Below are 15971 nucleotides of genomic sequence, written 5' to 3' on the forward strand. Positions count from 1 at the left end.
GGAGTACCAACTTACAGCTGGTTGTTTAGTGACTGTTTAAAGACACTAAAAAAAGTGACCTATGACCGTTTTTCACACTTACAACCATTGCACCATGGACACACAATCAAAATTCAGAACTTGGCAACTCACTCATAAATATGACGGTTGCAATTTCCCAGGGTCATGCAATCACTTTTTGCATCTTCTGACAAGCAAAATCAATGGGGAAGCTAGATTTATTAACAACTGTTAGTAATTTAACAGCTGCAGTGATTTGCTTAACAACTGTAGCAAGAAAGATCGTAACATTGGATAAAACTCACTTAACAAACTTTTCATTTAGCAACATAAATTGTTGGTTTAATTATGGTCATAGGTCAAGGACTACCTTTACTTGGTATGTACGTCTTCTATGTAAATGGTGGACATTACGATTTGGGCATTATTAAATTACAAAAAACATAAAGCATTATGACATGTTTGCAGGTAATCCTAATTTAGCAACTTCCTTGATTAGTGACATTTCACAATGTACAAGTGTTAAAAAATTAACTCTGCAACCAACTCTGTTGGTCTGTAAAGCAAAAGAAAGCTGAAGTAAGATCATAAGAAGGGTTGCAGTTTCATTTAGTGGCCATTTTGCTTAATGACCACATTGCCAGCTTCACTTGTAGTCAACAAACAAGTACAAACTGTATTTTGGATCAGCCAATGACAAAGAAATCTTTAAATTTATTAACTTTCAAACTTGAAATCTATCTCTGAAAACTAAGGAGAAAAAGGGATCTTTTGAATTGATGGAAGACAAGGGTTAATCTTTCATCGTTCAAAATGCCATTATTTTTATTTTTTTTAAAAAACCCTTCTCTGATCCTAAAAGAAAATTAAGTTAAATGCTACCCATTACCCAACTTTGATCAAAAGATCATTTTGAATTTGATAATGTACACATATACCTACAAATATACTTGTTTTGGGATTAAAACAATCTTGTTTGCTAAAATGAAAAGGAACCATTGAAAGTTCAAACAAAGTACATCTTTGTACTTATTCTCTTATGAGCAGTAGAGAGAAATTTGTTTGCATATACTTCCCCAAAGCTTTCCAACTTAAGTCTTGGGGTCTAAAGATGTCAATAATAGAACCTAAATATTTCAATAATAAAAGCCTAACCTTTAGCAAAGAAAGTTCAGCTTGCACATTTTTCAGTTCAGTCTCCTTTTGCTCCAAAATTAAGATTAGATTTTTCTGTTCTTTTTCCGATTTTTCTTCCTGCTCTTTCATTTTGTTTTCTTGATTTGCATGTTGTTCAGAAATATTTTCTATATGAACTAGAAGATCTTGGTTCTCCTTGCTGATTTTCTCACTGGTATGTTTCAACTCTTGGATGTCAAGCTGAAGTACTTCTTTTTCTGAGAAAGCTCCTTCCAATTCCTCCTTTAAGAGACATTTTTCTTTTTCATAATCATCCAACAGAGATCTTAATTCTGCACAACAAGCTTCATTTTCTTCCTGGACTCTCTGCAATTCCTGCCGCAGATTAACATTTTCATCTTTCTCAGAGATCAGAGTTTGTTCGTCTTGCTTCATTTTTGCCAAACATTCATTTGCAGCCTGCAACGTGCCAATAATATCTTCTTCTTTGTTTTCATCTGGGTATTTGGAGCCCATCTTTTCATGGAGACTTTGCAGTTGACTAACAACAAGAGATTTAAAGGCCTTTTCTTCCTCAAGTACTTTAATCAAATGGCTTTTTTCTTCACAGGCCATATGTAGTTTCACTTCTAGGCTCTCTGCTTTATCTTTGGATAGATTCCAGTCTCCTTTTTCAGATGACAAGCGGTCAAGCTCCTGCCTTGCTTGATCTTGTTCTTCCTTCAATTTGTTGTTCTCACTTTTAAGAGCCTCTATTTCAGATAACAGCCCTGTTCTACTTTGTTCCATAGCTTCCATTTGTTGTTCAAATTTAATCAGCTTCTCCTGGTTTGTTTCTTTTTCTCCAGAAACGCCTTCCAGTCTCTCTCCTAACTCTTCTGCCTGTTCCTTTAATTGACGGTTGCATATGCTAAGAGCTTCAACTTCTTGCTGAAGTTCCATTACCGTCTCTTGTTGTGTTTTGCATTTTTTCTGCAGGTTTTCTATTTCCTCAGCTGAATCTTGCATCTTGTCCTGGAAGCTACTATTCTGTGAGGAAAGTTCATTTTCTTTCTCTTCCATTTGTTTTAGGTTAGACTCCTTTTGATGAAGACAGCAAAGCAGTTGCTCATTCTCTGCTTGAAGTGTCCCTATTTTATGCCCGAGCTCTTCTATCTCCTTTTTTTGGGAGGAGAAATGTTCTATCTGTTGACGGAGAGAACTAACCTCTTCTCGGAGGACATCCCTTTCATTGAAAGCAGCTCGGAGCTTTTTTTGTAATTCATCAACATCAGAAGCCTGCTGTTGCTTCATACATTCAAATTCTCGGCTTATCTTCCCAGCTGATTCCCCCAATTCAGTCTGCAAAGTTACCAGTGTTTCCCGCAAGTTCTCATAACTAGCGATGGCTTCTTCTTTCTCCTCTATATGCCTCTGACATTGTTCTTCGAGGTCCTGTATTTTAATATTAAGTGACTGGGTTTTTTTCTCCGCACTTGATGTTATAGCTTGATTCAGTTCACATATTTCTTTTTTGTGTGTTTCTACTAAACCCTCGATTTTGAGGCTATTCTCTTTTATGTGTTTTTCGTATAGTTCTTTTGCTGACTGGAGCTCTGATTTCAGTTTTTCTATTACACAACAATGATCTTCTTTAGAAAGTTGCAGTTCATTAATTTTGAATTCCAAATCTTCCTTTTCATGAAAATACTCATCTTTTATATGTTGGACTTCCAATTCCAGTTTCATTTTAACATTGTTCATATAAGTTAATTCATCCCTTAATATACTGTGCCGAGATTCCAATTCTTTGAAAGCTTGATCCATATGCCCAGTCTTTTCTATTACTTCTGGTTCTGTTTCAGCATTTCTAGTCTCATTTTGATTTTCATCATCCTTAGTCAAGGTCTGCCTTATGCATTCCAATTCCTGCTCATATTTCTCCTTACAAGCATGCAATTCAACCTGCATCTCTTTCTCTTTTACCTCGTATTGCTCTATCAAGTCCAGCTTTAGCTTATCTACTTTAATTTGCTCCTCCTCACATAATTTAGCAGAGGCTTCAAGTTTTTGCAGTAGCTCTGATAGCTCATCTTGGTGAGAGGTTTTCAGTTTGTCTAGCTCTTCACCTAACTCATCAATTCTGTTTTGATGCTGTCTAGAATTACTTTCAATAGTACTTTTTAGTTTGGTAATTTCCTCCTCTTTAGATGCATTGGAAAATTCTATCTGTTTCTTTAGATTCAAGATCTGCTCTTCGTAAGTGATCTTTGTCTGCTGGACTTCTTCCTGTAGTCTTCTAATTTCATCATGCTCATTAGTATGGAAGTTAAGCTGTTCTGTGAGCTGTTCTTGTTTTTTCAGTTCTATATGCAGCTCCTTTTGCAATGTGGCTATAGTTTCATTAAATTTGGACTGTGCAATTAATCCTTCATTTTTAAGGCTTTCAATTTCTTTCTGGTGAGAGGTATTCAATTGGGCAAACTTCTTCTGCCATATTTCTTCCTGAGCAAGAGCAGCCTAATTAAAAAATAAATAAATCAAATATGTGATGAAGCATCAGGTCTATTTTATAGAACTAACAATCAAACATTTAGTAGATTTTACAAGAAATATACATGTGCAATCTGCAGAGGTATTATTATTGTTTTATATCTTTATTTCAACTTAGAGCTGGGATGGCAAAACTATGGCATGCATGCCGCAGGTGGCACGCGGAGCCATTTGTCAGGGCATGCGAGGTGTTGCCCTGTCAGCTGGCCAGCGCGTGCAAACAGCCTCCCCTGCTCCCCCGGAGGCTCTCCGGAGGTTTCAGGAGCTTCCCTGAAGCCTCCGGAGCGCAAAAAACCCGGCCCTATGGGCCAACTGGAAGTTCAGGAATGGACTTGCGGTTTGCTCGTAGGACCGGTTTAAGCCCTCCGGAGCCTTCAGGGGCCTTCCCTAAAACTGGCCCTACAAGTGACTTCCGGTTTGCTCTAGGGTCCTTTTTTGTCCTCTGGAGTCTTCAGGGAAGCCTCCGGAAGGCCCCTGAAGGCTCCGGAGGAATAAAACTGGCCCTACGAGCAAACGGAAGTCTGTTCCCAAATTTCCGATTTGCCCATAGGGGCTGGTTTTTTGCACTCTGGAGGCTTCATGGAAGCTCCTGTAACCTCCGGATGGTCTCTGGGTCTCTAAAGCCTCTGGAGCCTGGGGAGAGTGAAAAAAACATGCAAACAATGGGGGTTCACACCTGTCATGCGCCCATGCGTGCTGCAGGGTTTCGCTCATTGCATTGGAGGTGTGGCACGCCCGCGTTCCCCTGCTTTTGCCATCACTGACTTAGAGCAATAATTTTTCTGATAAGGGGAAAATGTACATTTCATTTAGCAAGACAGGATTTCTAAATACAACAGAATATACTATATAGTCCGTAAATAATATAAACTTAATTGATTTAGTTCCTTTCCAATTTATTCCATTTGTAAAACTGAACGGGAAATTTATATAGCAATAAACTTTATGTCTGATGATAAACTTGTGTCAGAGAAATGAGTATCAGATTAAATCCTAAATGTACTTTCATATACTTTTTCCAAAACAGAGAGATCAGAGAACAGTAAAATGTTTAGCAAAGTAGAAGAATAATGCAAATTTAGAATAAAAATTTAGAACTTCTATATTTTTATAGTATCTAAATGCCCCATATGTAGAATATAACATTTTCACTCAACATATATATGTGCATTAGTGTTTAGTTTTGCTTTTCTCTGTCATTAAAATATTTTTTATCACATTAAGATTTGCAAATCTTACAATGGCACACTGTTGACCCACATTTCAGGACTGGAATAATGTAGTTTCTCAATCGTGACATTAAGATGTGGACTTTGACTCCCAGAATTTCCTGGCCATCAGGATAGTGGCTGGCTGGGAAATCTGGGAGTTGAGGTCCACACATCTTAAGTTGCCAAGATTGAGAAACACTGTCCTATACACAGATTTCAATGAACATTACACGCTTGTGTGGTTCATTCCTAGCATTTGTACTTGCCTGTTTGCAAGAGAAAATTGGGCAGTTCATATTAACCAGAATTAGAAGCCAAAAAGCTTAAATAAAAGGATTTTCTGTGACTCAAATCTATTTAATAAACTATGTTTTAATGTCAACAATTATCAAATCTTCTTATGGAATACCTCTGCTTCTTGCTGTTTTTTCACATGGTCTTTTTTCAGAGCTACACACTGCTGCTGGGCTTCTGCTTTTTCCAAAAGAACCATATTCAGTTTCTCTGTAAGTGCCTAGTTTTGAGAAGAGAGAAAAAAATTGTAATTATCTTTCAAAAGCAGAGATACATTAACTTTATTAAAAACACACACGCACACAAACACAGCATTTTCTCTTAAGTTCTCTTTTTTCTTTGCCAGAGACTATACTAGAACCACTCTCCTGGAGTTATTGCTTGTTTTGGCATAACACCCAGAAGTCTGAGGGGGGTGGGAAGGAAGTTATTCATCATGTGTTCTCTTATGTGAAAGTTATTCAGAAATATTTGTTTCCATGTTAATTATATCAATGATCTTTCAGTGAAATTCACCTGTAAACATTCTTCACAAATAAATGACATCTTAACAGGGGAAGGAAAATAATCCGGTCATTACCATTAAAATGAAAAAAATTAACAAAAACACAATACATATCCTACAGTCAATTTTGGTTATAGAAGGTATTCATCATTAATCCCAAAATATAGAGTAAACTTTGTTTATCAATAAACATCAGACCTACTCTATCATATTAGAGGACAGAGGTGACAAAAGAAAGTGATGATAAAAGTACTTACATTTTTATGATTAGCCCTATTAGGAGACTATGATTAGAAGGTTTCACTTGTGTTTTTCAATTAGTGCAATTTTTAATCCTACTTGAGCCTTACATTGCAGTCCGTGTGAGCCAAGCAAACCATGGTTAATTAAACCATGTTTTAGTAAACCTTTTTCATTTTAGAGTTTGAATGTAAAACTGAACTGAGGTTAAAGGAAAATGGAAAAGAGCTCTTTGTACCTACAATGAGGAGGGGAGAGTGAGCCTAGGTTTCTGCATAGAGTATTATAATACTATGATTATAATATAGTATTTCATCCAAAAGTTGCCATTGTCTTAAAGTAGGTAAAACCTTCTTATGAGTTGTATGGTGAGTTGAATAATTAAAGCTAACAATTCCTTTCACTATTTGAATTTTAGCTTAAAAAATAATAAGACATTTTTATACCAGACATAAACAGTATTCAATTCTAAGAACACAGAAGAAGCTAAAAAGCAATCCATATTAAGTGAAATTCAATTTAAAAGTTATTCACAATCAACCAGCAGTCTGTATTTTATTTTATCTCTAGGTAAATGATGCAAAAGACATACAGAGCAATGTGAGCTACATAACTCAAGCCATTATCATTCCCACTGGACCAAACAATGAATTTCAAACATAATTGCACCATATGTTATGCATTATTATGGATTCATACCTGAATAATATCATCAGTTCCTCCAGCCACAGATGTTGTTTTTAGTTTCTCAATTTCTTTTTCTAATTCTAGAGAAAATTATTATTTGAGTATGAATCAGTATCTTGTTATATTTATATCTTATTTTTACACAATAACAAAATATAATCTATATAACCTATAGAGTTCAGCATTATTAACAGGAACATGTCTAATCAGGAAGCTTCATATCATGGATGCTAATGCAAGTTATGGGCAGGAAGTGGGGGGAAGAGAGAATATAGAGAAAGGATTTGCTAAATTTCTCCAGAGTAGCCTGCCATATGGCTTTTAAATAAATTTAAATATGTTTCTGTAAAGATACCTGCACATCTGGATTTCACTTTCTGTAAAAGCATCATTTGCTTCTTTGAAAATTTGATAAGATCTTCTCTTGTTAATGTGTCCAGCTGTAAAATCCATAAACGCAAATTAAAATGGATGCATATTCAAATTTCATTTAAACATACAGATAATCATACAGAACATATTTGGTTCTGCTCTTCAACCGATATATTACTACAGATGGCTGTTGACTTCAGGACTCATAAGAAAACATTGTAATGTATGATGTACTCTTTTTGGTTTAATATCATTGTAAAACACATTTAGTTCCAATAGACCTACAAAATGAGATCAACCATTCAGAACAATAATACTTAAAGCCCTTACGTCTTCCAAAATTACAATAGACCTCCATATTCCTCCATGATATATTTCAAAATATTACTTTGACTAATTAAATAAAGCAAGATATTTTGAAGAGCTACATTAATACTGTTCTATGGGTCCAGTAGAATAAAACCTTCAGCTTCCAAGTCATTACTAAACTACAACAGACAATATTGAGGGGTACTAAATGTTTCAATAACAAAATTCCTGATCCAGAAAAGAAACCCTGTGAGAGTTTTGATCTTACAGACTGAAGAATAATATACCGTTTCCCTGAAAATAAGACCTCTGAGGATAATAAGCCCAATGAGCCTTCTTAGTGCATGCGCTAAAATAAGCCCTCCCTGAAAATATTGCAACACAGCAGCAGCCATGAAGTGACCACGCTCGCCGCCTCCTGCACCTCAAAAATAATAAGACCTCCCTGAAAATAATGCCAAGCGCTTATTTCAGGAGTCAAAATAAAATAAGACCCTGTCTAATTTTCAGGGAAACACGGTACCTGGATAATTGGACAACACTAATTTCCAACTGAAATTTATGCAGTTTATTATGTTGGTTGGTTCCACCACAAAACCGTGATGCCCTTATCCGTGCCGACATAAGCGCGGAGGCAAATCCGCGGCGTCTGAAGCGCTAAGAAAAAACGACCCTACCGCACTACGCAAAATAGCGGAGATTAAATCGCGTCGCTAAAGCCGCGACGTCATCACCGCCGTGACAACAGCGCGGCGACAGAAGGGCGTTCTACATGCTTCGTTCTTTGCCTCCAAAGGTAGCCCTCCTCCTCCAGCTGACAGCGGCAGCGGGCACGGGGCAAAGCGGGCTGCCCAGCAGCAGCAGCCCGCGGGAAGGGTCCAGCTCAGCCGCGGGGGGCAGCAGGAAGCCCGAGCGGGGCCGCCGATGCCGGCGGTGGAGGAGGACGCGGCAGCAGCTGAGGCTCTCCCGGGGCCGGCGAAGTGGGCTTGCCCGGCAGCGGCCACCGCCCGTCCAAGGAGATGTTGTTGAGGAAGAAGAGGGCGGCCTGCCTCCGCTGGGCAAGCCCGCTTCGCCGGCCCTGGGAGAGCCTCAGCCGCTGCTGCATCCTCCTCCGCCACCGGCGTCCCCACTCAGCCCCCCCCGCAGGCTTCCTGCTGCCCCCCACAGCTGTGCTGGACCCTTCCTGCCTACTTTGCCCCGTGCCCGCTGCCGCTGTCAGCTGGAGGAGGAGGGCTACCTTTGGAAGCAAAGAACGAAGCATGTAGAACGCCCTTCTGTCGCCGCGCTGTTGTCGCAGCGGTGATGACGTCGCGACTTTAGTGACACGATTTAATCTCCGCTATTTTGTGTAGCGCGGTTTTGTCGTGCCATGATGTTGGTTAAGATTAAGATATATTTAAGGACTTAGTAAATTAAACTATCCTCAGATATTTATAATTCTTTGATTTGCTAACCCAATTACACATAGAATGAAGCTTAAAAAGAATATCTGAACATTGCAAAAGCTATATTTTATTTTAAACAGATTATTGCATGAAAGATCAATTAAAAAAATAGCAATTTAATTACTTTTCCTGGTATGATTGGAAGATGTTTCCACTAAAAACTATATCCGTTATTTCTTGCCAAATAAAAAATAAATAAACTTAATGGCAATGGTTCTGTATTTATATTTAAAACAAAGTTAATATTTATATTTGAAAATGAACCAATTTATTAAACCACTTGGAGTATCTCATTCTGGTCACCACTGTTAAAAAATCACAGTGATAAATCAGAGGAGATTCAGGGGATTACTACCAAGATAGTGGGGGCTTGTTTATATAATAAAGCCATGTAATGTTCAAAGAATCTGGGTATGTTCAATTTACAGAAGAAACAACTAATAGATGATAGCAGTTTTAATGAAGGTTTTTATGAAGGCTTGTCATATAGAAAAGAGAGAAAAATTATTATTGATTGCCACAGAGGTCAGGACCAACTAGTTAAAACTACAAGGGAGCAGGTTGTGATTAGACATCAGAACAAATTTCCAGACTGTGATAAACTATTAGGCAGTGAAATAGTCTCTGATATGAAATGATAAATTCTCCTTTATTAGAGGTTTTTAAGCAGAGGCTGAATAGTCACCCACTGAATCCAGAGTGGGGTGGTAGTAGCAATCTAGATCAGTGTTCCTCATTTTCAGCAACTTTGAATTGACTTTAACTATCAGTCTTCTCCAGCCAGCAGGTTGAAATCCATATATTTTAAAGTTAGTGAAGTTGAGAAACGTTCATCCAGATGACCCTGATAGCGACTTCCAATTCTGATTATAAAGGTGTCAGAAAAGTTTATAGAAATATACCTTTGACTTCCCTGATGTGGCTGAAGGAGGAGAAGCTGCCATTTCTTGTTCATTATCTTGCAGCTAAGCAGAAATAAAGTTTTATATTGAAAAAAGCATGAAATATCAGAGTTTTATATTATCATATCTATCACTTTTTTTTCAAAAAAGCAGTTTACAAAAAGAAATAGCATTTAAATAATTCCATTACTAAACCAGTTAAAAGAATAACTAACATTTTAAAATTACAGAAAGGAATCTTAGCAATTCTACATTATATTTACCCCAAAATATTCAATGGTACTTGTTAAATGTTACATAATACTTTTAAAAATTTGACTAGGAAGAGGTGAATGCAGGATCTGTTTGTTATTTATTAAATTAGGTGTGTCTTTTTCTTGCTGTTGCAAGATTTCTGCTTTAATGACAGAAGGGAAGGGGCGTTGTGGGCCAGTCTGATACAGTGATTGGGCCATCAGCTAAATATCAGGAGGCTAGAATTCTATTTCTACCTTATACAAAAAGCTATTGGATTACTTTAATCTAGTCATTCTCTCTCAGCAAAACCACTTTTAAAAATGTTACCAAAAAAACTGTAGGGAGTCCATCAGGTCATCAGGAATTAAGACTAAGTTGAAGGCACAAGTTTCTTTTCGTGGGAAAGCATTAGACCTATTTGCAGGCTTCAACAGCAGCCTTGCACTCTCAGAAAAAGATAGACTTTTAAATGATACACAAGCATGTGCTGCATTTATCCTGTAACATATTGCAAAGCACCTTTCCCACATCTTATCAAAAGCACTGTGAAGTCCTACTCTACATAGTTTACTCTGGGAAGAAAAAATTGCAAACTGTATATACTAAAGTTCAGTTAGAAAACCAATCATCTCCTATGGATTTGGGAAAAAGAAAACTATTTGGATGCTGTAAGAAACAAAAGTGTACTACAATACAGAACATTATACCTCATCTACTTCTCTTCTTTCTCTGGGATAGCTATGAGGAGAAAATATGCTTTTTTCTTCTGTTGTTTTAAATTACCAACAACAAATTCTGTTGCTTCATAACCCACAATTTGAATAGGCCATAGTTAAGGTTAACCAGAGTTGTCACACATAGATGATATGGTAAGTTAATAAAAAAAATTGGGCAAGGGAATGTGAAACTTTTTTTCAACTATGACAAATTGTAAAGGGGTATACATTAAACTAATTCCTGTCATGATATGCTATGATATACTATAGTGCCCACATATTTGATATTTGAACACCATAGCATCTCATTGTAAAAGCTCTGAATGACTTATATTAACATTACAACACTGAAAAATAAAAGCGAAATCTTAAATTATCCTACAGAATAAAAACATCAGTCTCTCAGCACCACCTTCTGGTAAAAAATCTGTAGCTCAAGACAATAATGTTTACTAATAAACCAACATATTTCTGGAATGTATTGCTTGTAGGTGTGGCAAGGAAAGTTTAGTTCAACTTTCTCCCTTATGACATTTAGAATTATTTTTCCCTGTATTTTTGTCAAAAGATGAAATACTGTTTTGTAGACCATTTAATACAAATAAATCAGGAGTTATCATGACCAAATCTGATGACATCCAATTTTTAAAAATTGGTCTTGTTTCAATGCAATACACTGACACACAAAAGCTTAGAACATAAACTTATTGCAAAGACAGTTAACAAACTGTTGTAAGTACAGAGAAAATTATATTCAGCATTCAGAGCACATTATAACGTCTCAAACTTTTTTGGGGTGTGTGTGTGTCCTGATTAGCCTTTAAATAAGCCACCACACTGCTTTGTTTAGTGGCGTGATGGGAGGAAGAGTCCAGACATTACCATATTTACTTGAATGAATGTTCTGTACTACTGGCTTTCCTTTCCACAAGATTAAAAGTGAAAGATAATTGCAAGGTGCTAAAATAGAATAATAGAGTTGGAAGGGACCTTGGAGGTCTTCTAGTCAGGAAACCCTATAGCATTTCAGACAAATTGTTGTCCAATCTCTTCTTAAAAACTTCCAGTGTTGGGGCATTCACAACTTCTGGAGGCAAGTTGTTCCACTGATTAATTGTTTTGTCAGGAAATTTCTCCTTAGTTCTAAGTTGCTTCTCTCCTTGATTAGTTTCCATCCATTGCTTCTTGTTCTACCCTGCTGTTTGATTATACTACCTGGAGTTCATTATTTGTCAAAATCAGAGAGGGCTTATAGTACATTACACTAAACCAGTTTACTGAGCAAACCACAACAAGTTCATAAGACATGAAGCCAAAATCGAACAACAGACCGTGCCCACATTTCAAAAACTTGTTGTTTTCTACTGTAAATCTGAAGGAAGTGAGAAAACCCAACATGTAAGCAACTTAAATAAAGTTTTGGTTGCAGCCAAGAGTCCTTTATTGCTTCCTTCTTAAGCACCGCGCCTTCCTTGACTTCAGTCTGAACCAGGAAAGCTTCACTTGTTGGGACTGCCAGGTTGCTGCTAAAGTCATAGGTAGGCAAGACCAAAGGCGATTCGGCACCATCCGCAACACGCACACATACACACAAAATCTCGGGTTGTGGCGAATAGGACCCATTTCAGGCTGCTTAAAAGAATTTTAGCCTCTCGGTAAATCACTTTGGCGGTGTTTCAAGACGACTTGTGAAAAGCGGATACAGACCACGGGTTCGGCTCGGTCCAGAATAGACTATCCAGCCATTCCGAGCACCACTCAACGGCATTTTTTTTATCGTCCCCCACCCAGGAAAACGCCCCCCCCCCCCCGGCCCACTAACGGCGGGGGCGGAGACCTTTTTACAGCCGGAGGGAAAGCGAACCGAGAAAAGCCAACCCTCGTGGGTCGCAGGCCAGCGAAACCGGGCAGGCTCAGCTCCTCGGGCGGCGCCTCCCGCCCTCTCCCCACTCCCCGTCGCCGGTTACCTCCATGGCAGCGCTGATTCCGGCTGAGTTGGGGGAAGCGGAGGTCGCCTCCACGGCAGCCCTTGAGCCGCTTCCGCCTTCGTCACCGTTCGTCCGCGCGCCCTCCGCTGACGTCAGCGAAACCGCCGCGAGCGCCACCCAAGCGGAGTTCGATCGAGGGCCGGAAACGTCCAAACGGCCGCTAGATGGTAGCAGGGAGTGTTCTGCGAGCGCTCTGTGGCCTCCTAGCGGTCGGCTGATTCTTGCCGCGCGGATCTACTGTTCTAATTTAAAGCGCTTGCTTAAAAGTTTCGAAGTTTCGAGCCTCGAATTGCCATGGCAACGGACAGACTTCCTTACCTGTTTCTAGTCTCGCTCTGTGTGTGTACAGTAGGCGTTGCCTTCGACTGCCTTCTCTGGCATCTCCATAGTTAGAGATGGTTCTGCTGCATAAAATAAATGTTTTTATATTTCCCTTAAATACTTTGCAGCACTGGGCTTCAATTTATAACTTCCTTGGAAGCAGCAGGGGGCAGCACTTAACCCACTTTGACAGAGGATGAAAAGCTAAGCAGGCTTGACCCTAGTTAATAATTGGATGGAAGAATAGCAGAGCTCCCAGTGCAGTTGATTAGATTGGAAAGATTAAAAAAACATTTTGGAAGGAAGCCAACAAAAGCAGGATATCAGGAAAATTGCATACTGCGTAGATGGAACCTTTAGGTTGCAGAGTTACCATGAAGACTTAATTTATGTTTAGCCTTTGAGACTTGAATATAAATAAGTTACCAACTTGAACATTGTGGATCTTATACTATACTCCCAGCGGAGTGTGCAAGTTGTCACTACAATGAAATCAAATGAAATGTATGTTGCTATACAAAGATATAAGCTAACATGTTTATCCACATGCTCTGCCAAACTAAAATGCAATGGGGGAAATAACTGAGGTCAGGCGAAGGCAATTGAATTATCAAGTGGGCTAATTTTCTCCCCTGTAAGATTTTTGAAAAAGAAAAGGAGAGGTAATCTATTTCCTATTAAATTCCCGTTCTAAGCAAACCTACTCTGAAGTCATTTGTATTGATTTTAGATAATGATTGCATACAAAATAGGAAACTTGTTCCTTTCCGTTAATGATTATTATTTTATTTGCAAAAGTATGCCAAAATTTATTTTCCTTCAGTAACCACAGGTTAGTCATAATATGGCCAAATTTTGTCTCCTCCTACATCCTACATAAAACATCCTTGCTAAAGGATAGAGTGCTTTAGATGAAGGTTTATTTGCAACTATCTTCTAGTAAACATGGATTTTACAAGGTTCAGGGCAAGAATGTTTTCAGTTTTGTAATCCTCCCATATTTCTGTGCTCCGTTTCATCCTTTTTGTTTAAAAATGAAATATGTCAAAGAAAATAACATCTGTTTGATTGGTAGCACTAAAAGTGGCCTAGAAACACCTATATAGCCTGAGAGAGTTAACAAGAGATACATATTTTTATTGCCTAATTATCAAGTGCTACATACAAGAATTGCTACTAATGTAAAACAAATAAAAAGTATTTTTAAAGTATGTTGAAGTCTTATTGGTACTTTTTATGCAGTCCAACAATATAAACCAGAAGATTAATATACTAGAAACAGCTGCTTTCTGAACAATTTCATATCTGAAAGTTGGAGTGATTACATTCATATTGGACAGATGTATTTTAAAAGGAATGATTTTAAAAAAGTGAACCATGGAAGTCCAAAAAAAAACCCCACCATGAGTAAAGATATGAAGGCTTCATTTAAATGCTTCAAAGTTAGCGATAGACTTTTCTGGCCAAAGTTTAAGAAACGTTTTTATTGCAGGTCAGTTTTGAAAGATATGGAACAGTAATAACATGAAGGATTGATATTCCAAGATGGTGATTGTAATAAATAAATCAATAATCAATACATTTATTAATTAAACATTAATTAATTAATTAAGCTATGCATATGACTGTATAATTACATATCCTATCAAGAATCATGTAAGGACAATATACAGCATTTGACAGAACATAGATATAGTGAGTTTACTTGAAAATCCTTGTGCATAGACCAAGTTGTCTATGGTTCTGAAAACAACAAAAAAGCTAGGAAAAGCTGTAACCCCCAAAAGTCCTCAAGTCTACACCTGAGACCTGATGTTTTAAGACCTGATGATGTAATCTGCATTACAATGTCATATCACAAATGATACAAATTATATAACTGGCATTAATTTGTGCAATGGTGTTATTATAGTATAGATGTTATTCCTTTCTTTCAGGCCCCAGATGCTCAAATGATCCCGAATGTTCCAGAAAACATAATCAAATAGAAATTGCCACATTTCTATGGAGATTCTCAGTCATCCAGGCTATGGTTGTCCCAAAGGAGCTGAAGAAGCTTCTTGGATAAGAAGCAAAACATCTTCAAAGAAAAACTAGAAAGTCCAGTTGCTTCTTGAAAAAGCACCTTTGGGAGAAGTTGCCATAGTGTATTGTCAGATCCTCATGGGACAAACCTACATATGCTTGCTTACAAGTTTCTAACAGATGCAATATTTATTATGCACTTTTATTATTTGTATAAATAACTCAGGAATGAATGTTTCTTAGTAAGCTACGAATGCAAATTTAGTAAATTGAAAGTTTTTAGCTGCTTGCCAATGATGTAGCTTATATGCTCAGAAGAAGCCAAAACTCACCCATGCGCTCCAACTAATTTGGCATCACACTGAAAGCAATTATAGAAATATACCTCCTAGGAGTGGCCAAGCTTTCAACCAGCTGTGCCAATTTTACTTAAACACATTAAAGCTTCTGATGACTAAAAGTAAGCCCAGTCAATGGGAATGCTTCAGCTTTATACTAACTTTGCTATCTGAGAAAAGCAGGTTGAACAATAACAGTTACCATTAATAATATTTTAAAACAGTTTTTAAACCAGGACAGGGCAAGGAGGATGAGAAGGGAGATTGATGTGTGCATTGATGCAAATTGCTTCCTGGGCTTGTCTCTAAGATGTGCACATCAATGTATGAACATCCTCCTAGTGTTCAGTTACCATGACTGTATTGTGTTCAGCTAAGAGAGGACTAATAAGACAGACTGAGATGACCAATGCAGAAAGAATATCTGAATGCATTTCATGATGAGTTCCTTTCAATGCAGCATCTCACAAGAAAATAGTTACTTGCCTATTATGTTTCAGTTCCACAAGCAATAAAGGATGGAAAAACAATTAACATAATGTGAGAGACCTCTCATGTCTGGGCATGTAGACTGGCTAGTGTTTTGTCTGGTATCATATCTACTCTAAATAAAATAGGTGCGTGTTTCCAGAGAGCCTGAAAAGATATGTATGTGTGTCAAAAAAAAAAAGTCAAGATGGCAATTGCCATGGCATAACTGAAGCTCTGCTCC

The 15971-nt window shown here is 37.8% G+C and overlaps 1 protein-coding gene across 2 annotated transcripts in view; it reads right to left on the reverse strand.

The window, feature by feature from the left end:
• GCC2 (GRIP and coiled-coil domain containing 2) overlaps window positions 1-12690 on the reverse strand; it is a 35715-nt gene extending 23025 nt beyond the window's left edge. For both annotated transcript variants that reach the window (XR_015698204.1, XM_087726425.1), the window contains exons 1-6: window positions 12555-12690; window positions 9635-9697; window positions 6962-7046; window positions 6619-6686; window positions 5290-5394; window positions 1156-3636 (exon numbers count right to left, since the gene is read on the reverse strand). Coding sequence is in view for 1 of the 2 variants with exons in the window: in XM_087726425.1 (XP_087582551.1) it covers window positions 1156-3636; window positions 5290-5394; window positions 6619-6686; window positions 6962-7046; window positions 9635-9697; window positions 12555-12560 (2808 nt within the window). In the remaining variant the exon portion in view is untranslated. The remainder of the gene's footprint in view (window positions 1-1155; window positions 3637-5289; window positions 5395-6618; window positions 6687-6961; window positions 7047-9634; window positions 9698-12554) is intronic.
• Window positions 12691-15971: the final 3281 nt, after the last annotated feature.

This window comes from Thamnophis sirtalis, unplaced genomic scaffold (genome assembly GCF_051295495.1).
Source record: "Thamnophis sirtalis isolate CommonGarterSnake01/CBP01778 unplaced genomic scaffold, rThaSir2_p1.2 scaffold_12, whole genome shotgun sequence".
NCBI classification, from domain to species: domain Eukaryota; kingdom Metazoa; phylum Chordata; class Lepidosauria; order Squamata; family Natricidae; genus Thamnophis; species Thamnophis sirtalis.